At 39.0% G+C, this 18,378-nt stretch overlaps 2 protein-coding genes across 2 annotated transcripts; one reads left to right on the top strand and one right to left on the bottom strand.

The window, feature by feature from the left end:
- The first annotated feature begins 3,072 nt into the window (after positions 1-3,072).
- sharpin (SHANK-associated RH domain interacting protein) lies at positions 3,073-12,325 on the top strand. The gene is given in 9 exon segments (XM_046852416.1): positions 3,073-3,529; positions 5,046-5,220; positions 6,090-6,176; positions 6,428-6,569; positions 7,924-8,014; positions 8,107-8,125; positions 8,128-8,397; positions 9,695-9,795; positions 10,392-12,325. Coding segments are annotated over 9 exon segments (1,287 nt in total). The 5' UTR covers positions 3,073-3,256; the 3' UTR covers positions 10,521-12,325.
- Positions 12,326-15,408: 3,083 nt separating this feature from the next.
- On the bottom strand, positions 15,409-17,909 carry LOC124387822 (lactose-binding lectin l-2-like). The gene is made up of 5 exons (XM_046852425.1): positions 17,864-17,909; positions 17,700-17,782; positions 16,151-16,248; positions 15,776-15,910; positions 15,409-15,671 (listed from the first exon to the last, which is right to left on the bottom strand). The coding sequence occupies exons 2-5, from the start codon at positions 17,761-17,763 to the stop codon at positions 15,492-15,494; spliced, it is 477 nt and encodes a 158-aa protein (XP_046708381.1). The 5' UTR covers positions 17,764-17,782; positions 17,864-17,909; the 3' UTR covers positions 15,409-15,491.
- Positions 17,910-18,378: the final 469 nt, after the last annotated feature.

Below are 18,378 nucleotides of genomic sequence, written 5' to 3'. Positions count from 1 at the left end.
CAATAGCACTTCATTAAACTACACCATTTCACATGATGAGGATTACACAGTTTTGCCTTCATCCGTGACACCAGTGTGTTTTCTTTTCCTGCCAGGTGACCCTGAATTCTCAGTTTTCAAGCGGCTGTTACGTCACGCTAAGCTATAACTTAAGCAACTCAACTGATCGATAACAGCATTCATTGTCAACCAATTGCATTGTCGATTAATTGTTGCAGCCCTACTTATGTCTTTTAAATGAGCCTTTTAAGCTGCACTGGACTCTGAACTCAGTTCAGGACCTTTTCAGTACAATCTCAAACCTTAATGACATCACCCTAATTCTTCTTCTTTCGGCTTCTCCCATTAGGGGTCGCCACAGCAGATCATCCGTCTCCATACCCCCCTGTCCTCTACATCTGCCTCTTTGAACTCAACTACCTGTATGTCTTCCCTCACCACATCCATAATCCTCCTCTTTGGTCTTCCTCTTTTCCTCCTTCCTGGTGGCTCCATCCTCAGCATTCTTCTACCCAAATACCCCATGTCCAAACCATCTCAATCTCACCTCCCTCACCTTGTCTCCAAAATGTCCTACATGCGCTGTTCCTCTAATAAACTCATTTTTAATCCTGTCAATCAACCTGCTTCCTACTCTCACCACAAATCACAATATCAGCCGCAAACATCATATTCCACTGAGACTCCTGTCTGACCTCGTCTGTCAACCTGTCCATCACCACTGCAAACAGGAAAGGGTTCAGAGCCGATCCTTGATGCAGTCCAACCTCCACCTTAAACCAGTCTGTTGTTCCTACTGCACACTTCACTGCTGTCACACTGTCCTCATACATGTCCTGCACCACCCTCACATACTTCTCTGACACACCTGACTTCCTCATACAATACCACAACTCCTCTCTCCACCCTGTTGTACGCTTTCTCTAAATCCACAAACACACAATGCAACTCTTTCTGACCTTCTTTATATTTCTCCATCAACATTCTCAAAGCAAATATTGCGTCTGTGATGCTCTTCCTCGGCATAAAACCATACTGTTGCTCACAGATGGTCACCTCTTCTCTAAGCCTGGCTTTCACTACTCTTTCCAGTAACTTCATGGTGTGACTGGTACCTATCAGTCACCTGTAGTAACTGCAGGTCTGCACATCTCCCTTATTCTTAAAGATCGGTACCAGCACACTCCTCCATTCCTGCCTACTTTTCCCATCTCTCTGCCGATCCCAATCCTGTTTCGAAAACCTCTTTTTCTTTATGCTTTCCTTAACTCTTCTTACCTTCACTGCACTCTTACTGTACTCTTCCTTCAGAATCACACCTACACCATTTCTCTTTCCATCCGCACCATGATAGAACAGTTTAAACCTCAACCTCCAATGTTCCTGGTCTTACTCCCTTTCCACTTGGTCTCCTTAACACACAACATATCTACCTTTCTCCTCTCCATCATATCAGCTACCTCTCTTCCTCATAGTACCAACATTTTCAGTGCCCACCCAAACATCCACTCTTCTTTACTTTTCCTTTCCCTGCTGTCTCTGTAGACGTCTTCCTCCTCTTCTTCTCCTCCTTCGGCCAACAGTAGCCCAATTTCCACGGGTACCCTGTTGGCTAACGATACCTGTGGCAGTCGTTGGTAACCCGGGCCTCGACCGAACCGCTATGAAAGTGTGATTCGTGATCTGCATATTTAAATTGGGACGTTTTACGCTGGATGTCCTTCATAACGCAACCCTCCCCATTTATCTGGACTTGGGACCGGCAATTAAGAGCGCACTGGCTGTGCAATCCTAATGGCTGTGTTTGACATCACCTCAATTAAAGTTAACAAATCAACAAGTGCTATTTTAACTACCATCCAACTAGACAAGTTTGGTTCTAATTGTTTTTTTGCCACACACATTATGATAAACTACATACTATAAATTATAATTTTATGCAAACTAAAATAAATATTGTTGCCTTATGCATAAAAGCATAGCAGGCAACACAACATAACCTAAATGCTATACAGTTATTAGTCAATTTTATTAAATTCATTAGCTTTTATTATCCTCATAACGAGATGAGTGATAAAGCTGCATACACACCTTTACACGTTTCTTCCCTATATCTTTCCTACTTTGTTTTGTTCTGAATTTGGATCCTGATGGTTTAGACCAGGGGTCACCAACCTGGTGCCCGTGGGCCTTTTCTAAAAATAGCTGTTTCCTACCTTTTAAATCATTGTTGATAATTATTATGAGAAATCATTAACACGATCAGTGTCTTCACATAGATGAATATCATTAATTATTAATAATAACATATAATAAAAGGTAAATTGAGCAAATGTGTTATTTCAGATCAAACTGAAAACTGTGTGTATCAAACTGGTAGCCCTTCACATTAATCGGTACCCAAGAAGAAGCTCTCAGTTTAAAAAAAGTTGGTGACCCCTGGTCTAGACCTTTTTGTCATCCATAATTTTCATTTGGATTAAGCGCTCCTTACTGACGTGACATCATACACCTTCTGCTTGTTGCTATGTTTTATCCGCTTATACATAAAAACACTTGATTTTGCAAAATGTAGTTGAGTAAAAAGTAAGATATTGACTTTGAAATGTAGTGAAGTTAAAGTAAAAGTCTCCCCAAACAGAAATAAATGAGTAAAGTACAGATACGTGAAAAAAAACTACTTAGGTACAGTAACGAATATATTGTACTTAATTTGACTACGTTAATTACGTACCTTCAATCATTTTCAAAGTTACTCTATATTCATGTTGCTATGCTGTGTTTTGGAACAATAATACTTCATTCTATTGTTCTTTTGGATGATTTTCGAGACTGTAAAGCATATATATCTCACAATTGTGACTTTATAACTCACAATTCTTCCCCTTTTTTTGCAATTCTGAGTAAAAGCAATAACCATTTTGTGTGTGTGTGTGTGTGTGTGTGTGTGTGTGTGTGTGTCGGAAACGGGCTTCCATACATTTCTCTAAAAAATATATATACAGAGAATTCATTCTGCTGCTATCGTTCATTCGAGGATATAAGAGGAGGAACGGTTACATATTTCCGCCGCCAGAGTTTCCGGAGGAATTAAAAATGAGACGGACCAAGTTCCTGTTTTGATTTATTTCCCTCCTGTGTCAGAAGGAGCGATGAAGACAGCGCGGTGCGCGTTTCTCCTTCAATAACTCCATCTTTCATTTCGTGTCGTTTTGCTTCCTCGATATCCCGGGCGCCGAACACACAGCAGCTTATCATGGCTCTGAGTTCGGGGGTTTGGGCTCCGGTTTTTCCGTCTCCGGCACTCCAGCAAGGCTCGAACGCGAGCTCGGGGTCCGGCTGCGGCACGGTCTTGATGTCGGTTCGTGTGTCGGTGTCGTGGGCGACGCTGCGAGCTCTGCGGCCGCTCCGCTCTTCCGGCACCGTGGAGGATGACTCGGCTCTCCGCCTGCAGCTCAGCATGGACCCGAACCGGCCAGGAGACTTCCGGCTCACCCTCAGAGACTCCGGCAGTAACGGCAGGATCATGGTAAGTCTCCTGGCCTTTAAGGAGAGAGACCTCACATATAGATAAGTGTCTATTACATTTAAATTGGGATTTAACTTTATATAATATAAACTGAATAAGTTACTAAAGATCAAACTCCTACTAATGTCTTCACAACTGCCAAGTAAAACCTGTAGCGTGTATAAAACATATAATCACACTTTCTACAGCAAATTAAATTACAGGTGTGCTCTGTAATTTACAGAAGACTGTCTCGACCTGTAAACGTCTTCCAAGTCCAAAGATATAGTGAACAAAAATCATTTTCCATCCAGTGAATCCAGTTATTTATTGAATAAAGGCGTTTGTTTACATTTTTTCAGGTTTGAATATATCCTCAGAATCAGAGCTGCACAGCCCCGCCCACTTTTTCTCTTCATAGGGAAGTTCCCAAAGTGTCTGCATTGAATGAATTTACAAGAAGGGAAGGTGTTGTTTATAACAAAGTCCAGTGATGGATTATCACATCTTTTGAACAAATGTGCAGTAGGTGATTTATTCCACAGCTGTACTAATTAATGACATTCAGTCTGAGATCTAAACAAATCAATTGTAACAGACGGTAAACTTCAACGATTCCTCGAGCCAATCATATCGATCTGATGCTTATTCAGTTCCTCACTGTCCTTACTTTAGTTCCTTCCTGCAAATAGTTCCTCCCATATACACATATGTGACATATGTCTATGTGTGTATAGAGACTTTAAAATTAGGTAGACACATTTTTTTAATCTGCAAACCCAGCACATAACATTTCTTCTTCTTCTTCTTCTTCTTCTTATTATTATTCGCTGCTATTTTCTTTACGTCTTATTTGACATTAGAGTTTAGACACACCAGTGTTTGCTAATCATGATTATAAAATAAATCATTGTTCTCTTGATACTAGGGCTGAACTGCGACCTCTGGACTTGTGACATTACCTTACATTACAGTCGATTACACTGTACCATTGGCACGTGTAAATAACTGAGTAGAGTCGTTTTTTTAATTTTAGTAGTTGCAATGTGTCTTTTGCTGCCTTCTTGTCCGGGTCAGATTTGATCTCATGAGTCTTGTACTAATTAAATAAAGGTTACTAACTAACTGCAGCATGAGAACATGAACAGCGGGTTTTATTCTTTGTTGTATATTTTACATATAATTCGGTTATGGAGGCTACAGGATTCTGGGCCAATATGAAGTAATTTTATTTGCTTGCTTCATTTGCATGAATTAAACATAGCTCAGTTATATACATGCAGCACTTATTTTACCATAATGACATAAGTTGCATTGACGATATGATTAACATCTTGTAACTCTTTGTTGGAAAATCTGTTTCTATCTGTTTCTATAAACACATGGTGATTTTATAGCTCATATAAAACTTAATAAATCCAGCGTTATGGTCCCAGGAATCCACGTGTGAAAAAGAGAGCTGCAGGATTTTAGAGTGATATAAAAAAACGTGTGTTTTACATGCAGCCTGTAACCTGCTGTCTGCTCTCTCCCTCAGTCACTGGCAGAGTTTGAGCTGTGTGCAGTGAGGTACGAGATCAAGTCGCCTCGCTGCCACGAGCTGTGCGTCATCAAGCCGCCGCACGACACGCTGACCTTCACCTTTCGCAGCGAGCAGGAGGCCCAGGAGTGGGCCACCGTCATGATATCATCACTGAGGGAAGCCCACAGAGGTCAGAAGTCATGTTCACTTTCAGAAGTGTGCATTTTCTCTTTTTTTTTTTTTTTATATTTCTCCTCTTCTGATTTCTTTATTTTGCCCCATTTCAACACGGCTTGTAATACCCTCACTGGATTGCTATCTTTTATTCTGACACCTCCAGTTCCTTTTCTCTGCTAAATTCTGCGAATCTCTGCGAAAATGTACCTCACCAGAATATCAGTCCAGTTTAAAAAAAAAAAGCGCTGTTCATTTGTGTACCTCCAATAAGATCATCATCTTCTTCTGTTCCCTGTCGTTATGGGGAACGAGGAGGGGGAAGGTCAAACAGACAGATGTGGAATAATATCACTTGACTGTGTCCTAATGAACCAGTATTAGAAATAATTTATCGATGGAGACTTCAAAGCGTTTTTGTAAATCCCTCTGGATAAAAGCATCTGCCAAATGGCATTAATGTAAACGCAGACATTCATGCAGGCGGATACACGTGCAGGTGCAGACGGACCAAAAACCTTCAGACAAAAGGTACACAGATACTGTATGTGCAGGCACATGTGCAAACGGACAGGTGCATGCCAAGATGGACAAAAAGACACACGGATATCCTGTGGATTGACAGACCAACACATAAACAAGTGCAGATGCACAGTCAGGCAGATAGAATCATGCAGATGTGCAGACAGGCACAAAGACACGTACGGATGCAGAAAAACCTGCAGATGCACAGGTACTCACGTGGGCAGGTGCAGATGTGCACAGAGATATGCAGACAGCCAACTGACACCGATGTTAGCTGGAAGACAATTGACACATGCTGTACATTAAATGCAAAGCTGCAATTTCTGCCACTTCAGACATATTCACAAGTCTGTTTCTCAGTCGCAGGCATCGCCTCTCATCCCACTGATGACACGGAACATCTAAAACCTGTCGAGCAGAGCGCAGCATTGTGCTTATCAGCAAAAGGTGAGTGAGATGAGGAACCCGCTTTGTGGTTATCATCGTGATACACTGCGCTTTACACCACATAAACAGACGTTCTTTTGTAGTGAATGAGTTTTTTTCGTTTGTATGGGACGTCTCATGATGTCTGAATCGAAAAACTTAGATATAAAAAAAATAAATTAAAAAATTAAAAAAAAGTGCAAAAATTGTGTTAAATTGTGTAATTTGAATTGCTTTGGTTTGTTGTTTTTCTGATTACTGCATTATTGTAGAGGAACTATGTGCAGAGCTGGCCAGAGCCATCGAGGCCGGAGATGCACAAGCAGCAAAGCAGCACGCTACATCACTGGCGCACCAGCAGATGGCGCTCACCATCCAACCGGCTCCAAAGGAATCTGAAGATGAAGAGATCAGGTGAGTTTATTTTATTTAAAAAAAAACATTTACATCTTTTACACTGGACATTCATTCTATTTTTGCTCAATCATTATTTTTAATGGAGATGAGATGATATTTTCAAGAAACTTATTTCTAAGAGTAATATCTAATATACTGGATTTACATTTTCACTGTTAATTCCTATTTCATTTCACTGCAAACATCTTCTGTTTTATTGTATTGTAGATTGGATTTCCTCCCTCTATTCTGATTTTTGTTTTTATCCTTTTCATTTTTCATTCCATTTAATGTCATGAAATGAAACAAATGAAACGTTAAACACACACACACAAAAAAAAAATGTCATGCAGTTTTAACATGCATTTTGTTACATGCACAGTTTTATGGTCTACGCCATCGGTGTCAAACTTTAAATAACTTAAAATATTTTGCTCTCCATAAAAATATTTACAGTCAAAATTATACAAGTTAGAAATATGAACATGCTGCAAAGAAATCCTGAAAAAAGAAATAAAAATTTTGCTTTTAAGTAAAAAGACAAATGATAACAAATCAAAACAATCTGATTTCTTTGCTCTTATGCCATTTTATTAAAAATAATCCTAAACTTTAAATAACTTAAAATTTTTTGCTCTCCATAAAAATATCTCCAGTCAAACACCAGACGTCTCACAGCTTCATCATGCAGCTCTTCAGAAACTCTCCCTCAGTAAATAACCTGCTGATGAGACTCTGATTTCTCCTCTGTTTTCACACCAGCTTCACTTTGTGATTTTGCTCTGGTGAAAAACATCTGCTGAAATGTCAGATTCTTCTTTAACTCTTCTCCTTTCTGTATCTTCTGCTCTGCATTCAGGTTTTTCAGCTTCTCCTGATGTTTTGTCTCGTAGTTCCGTCTGAGATTCAATTCCTTAATTACAGCCACATTAACTCCACTAATAAGACACACGTGTTTATCGGCAGTGTCAGTAAACATCTACTCAGAATCCCATCGTTTTTGAAAGGCTCTGTTTTCTGAATCAGCTTTTCTCTTCACCACTGTGAGGCGCTGTTTCACAATAACTGTACAATAGGGTTAAAAACATCACAGACAGAAGCTCGACTTGATCGACGCTGGAATGTTCTCAGGTAGTCTAGAGTTCTGTAAGGCAGCTGAAGCGCTGCATTATGGGATCTGTAGTTTGTGTTAATACGTTAATAACAATAATAATAGATCTTTATAAAATCATCTCACGGGACGGATATAAATGTACGTCGGGCCAGATGTGGGGCCTTGAGTTTGACACGTGTTCTACGCTAATGTCGCTGGATTCGTAAACACAAAACATTTGAAGTACTAATTAAATGCCTTTGTGTTGTGTTTTTGCAGCTTAGCAGTTGCAGTTGAAGATGCCACGTCGTCCTGTTGCGTCACGGTAAAAGTGGTCCCCCACATGACTGTGGCGTCTCTTAAGCAGCAGGTAAGGAATTGAGAAAGTATTAGTTCTGTCGTGCATTAAAACATAGTTATTCCTCTCACTCTTTTTATTTCTAACTTCTGTCTCTGTCCCAGATGTTTGGAGAATACGGTTTTCACCCCGAGTGCAGCGCTGGGTCATAGGTCAGTGTTTGTGCTCCGAACAGCGCTCCCTGGTGTCATACGGCGTCTGCCGAGACGGAGACACTGCGTTTCTCTACCTCCTCTCAGCACGCCACGCCCGCCTCAGCCGACTGCAGTGCCAGCAGGACCAGGAGAGCGCCCTCCTCGCACCCGTGCCTAAACTGACCCCGACCCCGGCACCAGCCAGTCACGACTGGAGAGGATACAGCACACTGCCACCAAGACTCCATCATTCCAACACAGGTATAGCTTTAAAGAAGTGCTTTCACACATAATCCATAGTGCATCATAAAGTGTCTGTACCATGGGCAATCATTTACTGCATATTTATATACTATTATTATATACTATATTACTATTTTGGTAAACCCAAATGTAAAGTTCACTTGTATTTTAGATTGACTAAAATCAGCTTATAGATTTATTCTTATGAGTTCTAATGAATAAACCAGAGAAGCAAGCAAAAACTCCCTGAGGAAGAAACCTTGAACCTGAAAAATGCAACCCAATCTTTTTGTTTACACGGGATAATGAATATAAATCATTACAGAGTTTAGATTAAGAAGAGTATAAATCAACAGTATTGAGTATGTTTACAGATAGTAATAATAGCCCTGGGATGAGTTTTCATTATCATAACACCAGCTCTGTGGTGTAAATTAATTATTTTAATACCATCCAAATGATGATATCCACTGCATAATATTTGAGATTTAAGGAGCAGGATTTGAGATTTTAGGATCCATGTTAGGACCGTTTATGATAGGGAAAAAGTAAGTCTACAAGTGTGAATGAGGAAAATGATGATTAATGTATGCCCATTTAGAGCTCCAGGCTCAACTTTTAGGAACCGTACCAAGGTTTTAAAGGGTCTGGTGTAACTAGTGATGAAAACAATTAAGAAGCAGAAGGTAAAATATGGAGTGAGAGATAAAACGTCTCACCACTCCACTATCAACAAACCTGATTATGACCATAAAAGCATGACAAAAGCCGTCCTAATAAATGTTTGATCAAATTTCCAACTGCATTAAAATGATAATAATAAAGTAGTTCTTAAAAAAAAAAAAGAGTATTTGCTGAAGGTCACTCTTTCCTGAAGTTTTTGTGCTGACACTGGGTAGTGGTAAACATTTCTGTTATTTTCCTAGTGCAGGGTAACGTGTAGGGAATTTTATATGTAGAGATGAAGTGAAATAATGAAGTTAAAATTGTGTGTTCTGTCTGATCGGTTTGTGGGGCGGTGGCGGCGGTGGATCAGTGGTTCAGGTTCTCTGCTGCTGTTCAGAAGGCCATGAGGTCAAAACCTACATGGCATTCAAACAAAACTCTTTCTGGGGCTGTATAATTGCCATATGGCACAAATATCACACATGCGCACGTGCACGCAATTTACATTTTACATGTTTGTTTTTTTTTATATGCTAGTAAAAGGAGGGGACAAGCACAGCTTTTCAAGGCAGCTGGAGAATTTAGAGTTTACTAGGTTGAAATAAAAAGGATCAATGCTTTTTTTTTGTTGCCTATTTCCAATGAACAGGAAGCGGTGGGGGCGGAGCTGGAAAGCACAGCATCAGTGACATCATGAACCTGGAGAGACTGCAGCTAGGTGTACCTGGGGTGAGACCAACAAACCCGCAGGTACACAAGCGCACACACACACACACACACACACACACACACACACACACACACACACACACACACATACACATATATATAAACAGTATCTCGCAAAAGTGAGTACACCCCTCACATTTCAGTAACTATTTTATTATATCTTCTCCAGGAACAATACAATAGAAATGAAACTTAGAGTATCAGTGTGCAGTTTGTACAGCAGTACAGGTTTACTGTCCTCTGAAAATAATTCGACATACAGCCATTATTGTGTAAATGACTGGCAACAAAAGTGAGTACACCATACACGTGTGTATCTTGTATTAGAGCAGTTAAAATCTGGTGCTTTGAGTACAATTCTCTCATACTGACCACTGGAACCTCATGGTAAAGACTCTGAGGATTTCTTTTGCACTTGATACTTTAATTATTGTGTCCTAACTGATCTTACCGATTGCTCACATTCTTTCTACAACATTACACATTATCTCGGGATGATTTCTATTTATTTTACACTGAATGTGGCTGTCACAATAGCAAATAAACTTCCAATATACTCTGATACAACTACTAGTTTAAACCGATTCAATCAATGCCTTTCTTCTCCTCCACTCTAGGCGGGTTGGTCATGTCCTTCATGTACGTTTATAAACAAGTCGACAAGGCCTGGCTGTGAAATCTGCAGTACAGAGAGACCCACTCGGCCCGAGCTCGGCGCGTCCGAGGAAGCGGCTCTGCTTTTATAAGAGCTCTCCGGAACCACACTGTGAACTTTTTCAGCCCCAAGGAGGCCAGTATGGACATGGAAAAGACATAAGCATGTACAGATATCTACCTGGCAAAGGATTCAATGTGCAGAGTGATCCAAGGTGAGAAGACGCATCCCTGAACTCTAGGATCTCCCTGACTTCTCTAGGAATTAGCATTGGTTTTGTTCAAACCGGAGATCAGCCGGGCGATGATATTCATTTCATGGATAAAACCTCACACTGGAGATCAAAACCGAACATCAGCTCCTTTACTGTTATTAAAGTGCAGTGTTTCTACAGACAACCATCTTTTCTTTGTACTACTCCTGAACTCATGCACGTTATTTTTTCTTTTTCTTTCGGTAAGCAATAAAACCACATGTAGCATGCTGTTATGAGAAAATAATTAATGGAAGGGTGAACGTGACGAAGAAGAGTTACTGTTACAGCCATCCTATTGATCATTTTCAAGTAATACCATGTGATTTATTCCTCTTGGGAACTTCGTTTAACACAAAATATATCTGTCGTTTAGAGATTTTTTTTTAACATTGTGAGTCCACGCTATCGCACACACATTGGAGCACCTATAGACACTCGTTCTCTAACCAACCTCTCCATCTTTCTTGAAGATAATAGAACGGAAGTGACACCACAAAGTATAAAGTCCTCCCCATCAGCAATTTGTCCTTGTCATCAAAACACATTTTTCAACTGTACATTAAGATTTTTTTGTGTTACATCCCATATTCAAGTCCAGGCACAAGCTGTTTATAGAAACATACTAAAAATTAACCTTAAAAATCTTCCGGACGATCAGAATTGAAAATTCAGCAGTGCTTTTACAAAATATGCCAGAGAAATTGTAGATATGCAAATGGTTATGAGAAAATATTACTGTTTGTGAATATTAAACCTGAACCACAGGGTTGTTCACAAAAATTTGAAAATTACTGACTGGGAAAAGTTGCGTTCCTAATTTTGTGAAGATTCAAGCAAATGTAGAGATGATCCTTTTCCTTTGGAGATCTTTGTGCTTTTTTTGTTTTTTTTGTTTTTGAATTATTTGTAAATCTGTACATTGCACAAATGTTCAGGGATACTTTAAATGAGAGGCTAAAGGGGGTCATTTTTTCACTTGTAAATCATATCGATCATCATTTCTAAAAACATGCTCATTTTCACCACAGACTGGAGTCATATATGCATTCAGATTTAGTTTTTGCCAATGAAATCTTTTGTTTGTTTGTTTTATTTAAATTTTCACACTAATTAAGATTGTAGTAGGATTTAGAAAACCCTTGGAATTCACAGTTAATGGTAACAACACCTAAAGGTTTATAAAAGCTCATTAATACATATTTAGCAAAAAGTTTACAAGATTTCTGCAGTTTCTAATTTGAATTTTAATGAAACAGAAATCCTATGAAACTCTTAATGACTTGGATTGTGCTTTTTTTTTTTTTTAGTTTTTTAATAATGTTTTTTTTTTTCTTCCACCCTTTTTTTTTCAGATACTTGTAGTTACTGGAACTCAGTCTGCCCTCATTTCAGTTTGTTGTGAAAAAGAAACGATAAGGAGCTTGATGTAGCAGCTGTAAAATGCTCTTCACCAGCCTTAAATGGTGTGGAAAAAAAAAAGATAAATGTTTCTTACAAAACCAAAACACATCTGACAAAATATAGTGTCAGCATTTTACTTGTGCTACACAAGCTCATGATTGTAAATGATTTATTATTATTGTTGAGTAAATTATATTTGGTGTTCAGTTTATGGACAATAAAACTATGAGATGAAAACATGGATGGTGTTTTCGTTTGTATATAATATAATATACTAAATAAAATATAATAATAATAGATAATAAAAAATATTACTACTAATAATAAGTAGAAGAGCAAGATGGAATTGAAACGCGATGTCTTCTTCTTCTTCGGCTTCTCCCATTAGGGGTCGCCACAGCGGATCATCCGTCTCCATACACCCCTGTCCTCTACATCTTTCAACCGATCTACCTGCATGTCTTCCCTCACCACATCCATAAACCTCCTCCTTGGTCCTTCTCTTTTCCTTCTTCCTGGCTCCATCCTCAGTATTCTTCTCCCGATATACCCCGTGTCCCTCCTCTGTACATGTCCAAACCATCTCAATCTCGCCTCCCTTGCTTTGTATCCAAAACGTCCTACATGCGATGTCCCTCAAATAAACTTGTTTCTAATCCTGTCCATCGTCGTCACTCTCAACGAAAACCTCAACATCTTCAGCTCTGCTACCTCCAGCTCCACCTCCTGTCTTTTACTCACTGCCACTGTCTCTAAACCATACAACATCGCAGGTCTCACCACAGTCCTATAAACTTTCCCTTTCACTCTTGCAGATACTCTTCTATTACAAATCACTCCTGCTATCACCCTTCTCCACCCACTCCACCCTGCCTGCACTCTTTTCTTCACTTCTCTAACACACTCTCCATTACTCTGCACTGTTGACCCCAGGTACCTGAACTCCTCCACCTTCTCCACCTCTTCTCCCTGCAACCGCACCACTCCACTGCCTTCCCTCTCATTCACACACATGTACTCTGTCTTACTCCTACTGACTTTCATTCCCTTCTCTCCAGCTGCACCTCCACCTCTCCAGGCTCTTCTTAACCTGCTCCCTACTTTCACCAAAAATCACAATATCATCCGCAAACATCATAGTCTATGGAGACTCCTGTCTGACCTCATCTGTCAACCTGTCTATCACCACTGCAAACAGAAAAGGGCTCAGGGCCGATCCTTGATGCAGTCCAACCTTCACCTTGAACCAGTCTGTTGTTCCCACTGCACACTTCACTGCTGTCACACTGTCCTCATACATGTCCTGAACCACCCTCACATACTTCTCTGACACCCCTGACTTCCTCATACAATACCACAACTCCTCTCTTGGCAAATAAAACATCTGTGGTGCTCTTCCTCAGCATGAAACCATACTGCTGCTCAAAGATGGTCACCTCTTCTCTCAGCTAGGCTTCCACTACTCTTTCCCATAACTTCATGGTGTGACTGATCAACTTAATTCCCCTGTAGTTACTGCAGGTCTGCACATCTCCCTTATTCTTAAAGATTGGTACAGCACACTCCTTCTCCATTCCTCAGGCATCCTTCCAGAATCTTGTTAAACAATCTGGTTAAAAACTCCTCCTAAACATCTCCATGCTTCTACCGGTATGTCATCTGGTCCAACCGACTTTCCACTCTTCATCCTCTTAATCGCTGCTCTCACTTCCTTCTTACTAATCCTATCCACTTCCTGCTTCACCAACTCCACACCATCCAACCTCAAAATGATGCTCAAAATACTTCCTCCATTTTCTCAACACACTCTCCTCACTAGTCAACAAATTTCCATATCCATCCATTATTGCTCTTACTTCACATCCTTCCCAGCTCTGTCCCTCTGCCTGGCCAATCGGTACAAATTCTTTTCTCTTTCCTTAGTGTCCAACTTCTCATACAGCTCCTCATATTCCTTTTCCTTGGCTTTCAAACACATCCCTCTTTACCTGCTGCTGCATCTCCTTGTACTCCTGCCAACTTTTCTCATCACTCTGTCGCTCCCAATTCTGTTTTGTTAACCTCTTTCTCCTTATGCTCTCCTGCACTTCCTCATTCCATCACCACGTCTCTTTGTCTTCCTTTCTATTTCCAGATGTCACACCAAGTACTTTTCTAGCTGCCTCCTCATCATGCCTGCAGTAATTTCCCAATCATCCAGTACCTCTTCACCTCCACTGAGCCTCTGTCTGACCTCTTCCCTGAACCACACACTACATTCTTCCTCCTTCAGTTTCCACCATCTTATTCTTCTTTCAGTCTTTACTCTCTTCCTCTTCTTCTTCGCCTCCAAAACCATCCTACAGACCACCATCCGATGCTGTCTAGCTACACTGTCCCCTGCCAACACCTTACAGTCTCCAATCTCCTTCAGGTTGCATGTCCTACATAAAACATAGTCCACCTGTGTGCACCTTCCTCCACTCTTATACGTCACCCTATGATCCTCCTTCTACTTAAAATACGTATTCACCACTGCCATTTCCATCCTTTTAGCAAAATCTACCACCATCTGCCCTTCCACATTCCTCTCCTTTAGGCTATGCCTACCCATAACCTCCTCATCACCTCTGTTCCCTTCACCTACATGTCCATTAAAGTCTGCACCAATCACCAATCGTTCATTTCTAGGTACACCATCTACCAATTCATCTAATTTACTCCAGAATCTTTCCTTCTCCTCCATCTCACAGCCAACTTGTGGAGCATAGGCATTTATCATCATACCTTCAACTTCCAGCTTCACGTTCATCACCCTATCAGAAAATCTCTTCACCTCCACGACACTCCTACTGTACTCTTCCTTCAGAAATCACCCCTACACCATTTTAAGTACCAACCCTAACCTCTATTCTCCTACACTTCTCCTTCTGCCGTCTCTGTAGAAGTCTTCCTCTTCTTTTTTTCCTCCTTCAGCCAACAGTAGCCCAATTTCCACCGGTACCTTGTTGGCGAACGATAACTGTGGCAGTCGTTGGTAACCCGGGACTCGACCGATCCGGTATGAGATTCTTATTGGTGATCCGCACGTTCGATTTGGCACATGTGGATGCCCTTCCTAACGCAACTCTCCCATTTATCCGGGCTTGGGACCGGCACTAAGAGTGAACTGACTTGTGCAACCCTAATAGCTGGGTTATTAAGTATTATGTTTCACATTAATGCGATTCTACATGAAAAATGCAACAGATTCTCCAAAAATTTGCTAAATGAAGAGTGAAAAGATAAAAAATGATTTCATAAACACCCAAATGTAACTTCTTGATTTATTTATTTATTTTTTAGATTTTTATTTTGCTAAAATAATAGTAATTTGACACAATTCCAACATTGCAATGCAGTTAGCATAGTGAGGCTGTGTGAATTTCAGACTGTTTTCTTGGCACAAACAAAGGCATAAAGATGATCACATGGAATGTCATTCCAGTCCTTCCAGGAACCATAGTTCATATGCGCACAGCACTCTCTAGGCATATAATTTGGTTCTTGTGGATTCCATTTGGTGTAAGTCAATTTGGTGCCATCAGACCAAAGCCAGTTCCGTTCCTGGAATAATGGACAGTGAACAGTTCAACTACGGTTATAACATATAAGTGTTTATTTATTTGAGGCAATCAACAAAGAAGGGTTTATTATTTTCACAAACAAACCTTCTCACAGCAAGAAAGGCCAATCCATGTTTCACTTTCACTGGGGTCATGAGCACGGATAACAGACTTGACATGCTGATATTCAGCCTCGTTGCGTATTGAGACCAAGTTTCCACCAAGATTCAGACAATGTTGCTAAAAAAAGTAAAAAGGTTTGGCATCATTTTATATACACAAGCACACACACACACACACACACACACACACACACACACACACACACACACACACACACACACACACACACACACACACATATATATATATATATATATATATATATATATATATATATATATATATATATATATATATATATATATATATATGTATAATTTTTTTGTAATGTTAAAATATATTGAATTACTACAGAACCTCAGCAGACGCCCAGTCCATCTTGATTCCGATATATATGTAGCTGCAGCCTCCAGATGTAACCCAGCCATGACCATGATGTGCATTTGCATGCCAGGCTTGGTGAAAAAAAAAAGGACATTATTTTGTCTAAACAACACTTCTGGGAAAAAAAAACCTAATGGCTATTTTTTAAATAAAGTGTGGCAAAGAATTAATAAACTCTTTTTTTTTATTATAAAATAAATGTAGAGTAGAGACTAATCGGAATGTAATAGATCCCAATTTTAGTGGTGAAAACACTTTCGATTTAATACTAACATTCAGATTAATTATAGAAAATATAGAAACAGTTTCACAGTCTGAAGTTATACAAAAGGCCTATTTCTCTCAAATATTGTTCACAAATCTGTCTATATCTGTGTTAGTAAACACTTCTCCTTTGCAGAGATAATCCATCCTCCTCACAGTTATGGCAGGTCAAGATGATGATAAGACAGAATGATTGTTGCACAGGTGAGCCTTATGCTGGCCACAATAAAAGGTCAACATTTTGTTCATTACAATTCATTAAAATCATTAACTTGTGTACTAGATCCCATACCTACTGGTTTCTTTAAATATATACCACATGAAGCAAACAAACCTCTTCCAAAAAAAAAGAACATACTTCCCTTAACATTGGTTATGTACCTAAATAATATAGAATAGCATTTATTAAACCCTAATAAAAAAAAATTGGAAATTGACTCCTGCCAGCTATTGCACTTTATATTGAAAATGTGTTCCTTTAATTAAACCCAGATAGTTTGAGATTTCCATCAACTTGTCTTTTTTTTTAACTACACTAGAAACCCACCCCACCCCCGCTGTAACAAGTAACTCTGTAATTTTTTATTTTGGGTAAATTTAAAATGAGCTACTTTTTACTTTTACTTGAGTAGATTTTCAGGCTCGTAACTTTACTTGTACTTAAGTAAAAATTCATTGAATTAACAGTACTATTACTTGAGTAGAATATTTTATTACTCTTTCCACCTCTGTCAGCCTCTGAGCAAAGCTGCTTCTCTTTCCTTTTTTTGCTTGACCTTAATGCAGCTTTTGGATTGAAGAACTTTTACTAGGATCCCATGCAGCTAGAAGTAAGTTTTCTGATTACATCGTATCTCTGAACGGTCTTTTTATTTAATCTTGTGCAGCAGTAAAGGACCTTGATGTGGTTTACGCAAGTGGGTATATTTAACATATATACACATATAACCATCCTGTCACATCAGTGGCTCTGATGTTCTTTAAATTTAGTAACAGAACATAGGGAAATGTAAGTTTATAATGGCTATTGATGCTCATCATGTTAATTTATTTATTTTGTCAGCAAATAATAAAGGAAAACTAAAGATAACCCTATTTGTAAAGTATGTTGTTTCTATTTTTATACATTTATATTTCTTATACATATAGTTAGCAGTTTTCACTGATCAACAATAATGGAGAGCAGAGCAATTCTTCTATTCAATTAAAATCCCATAAACAAACCATAGTTTCACTACTGACTTTTAAAGACTCTTACCAAATTCTGTTGTTGCCCAGGCAAGAAGAACAAGAAAAACCACCACTTTAGTATTAAAAACCATAGTTCTGGCTTTGCAGGCACTGCAAGGAAAATACAAGTTAAATGAATGTACAGTTTAAATACAGGTTATTAAATGTGTTAAGCCACCCATAAGCACTTACATGTAATCAGGAGTCTCTTCTTGCTTGATGTAAAACACTGAGGTAAGTGGTAATGCTTATATTGTGATGGAGAAAGAAACCTCCCCTTTTCCCAAGAAAAAACAAAACAAACAAAGTTATTCATACTTATTAAATACAATTTTAATTAAAATTTTAAATTAAAGTCATTGTAAATTGTATTATGACCATTTTGCTTGATACAGTTAAATCACAGCTATCTATCTATATGTGAGCTGTATTCCATTATATTAGAAAACCAGGTCAGCTGATGCACTGCGTGGAAGAACTTTCAAGTTAACCACCTTTTAATGTTTACCAACCTTTACTATCTTAGTTATGATTTTTTTTTAATAACTTTTTTTTACTGACAATGCTGTTAAAACATGGAATAAAAAATCGTGTTTTTCTTAATTAACATTAAAAACATACCATATAATGGACTGACTACAAAAAATCTATATAGTTTACAAAATAATTTACAAAAAATAGTCCTGGAATTACAGCACAAATTTATC

Source organism: Silurus meridionalis, chromosome 6 (assembly GCF_014805685.1).
Source record: "Silurus meridionalis isolate SWU-2019-XX chromosome 6, ASM1480568v1, whole genome shotgun sequence".
NCBI lineage: Eukaryota > Metazoa > Chordata > Actinopteri > Siluriformes > Siluridae > Silurus > Silurus meridionalis.
This window is presented reverse-complemented; position numbering and strand designations above follow the sequence as displayed.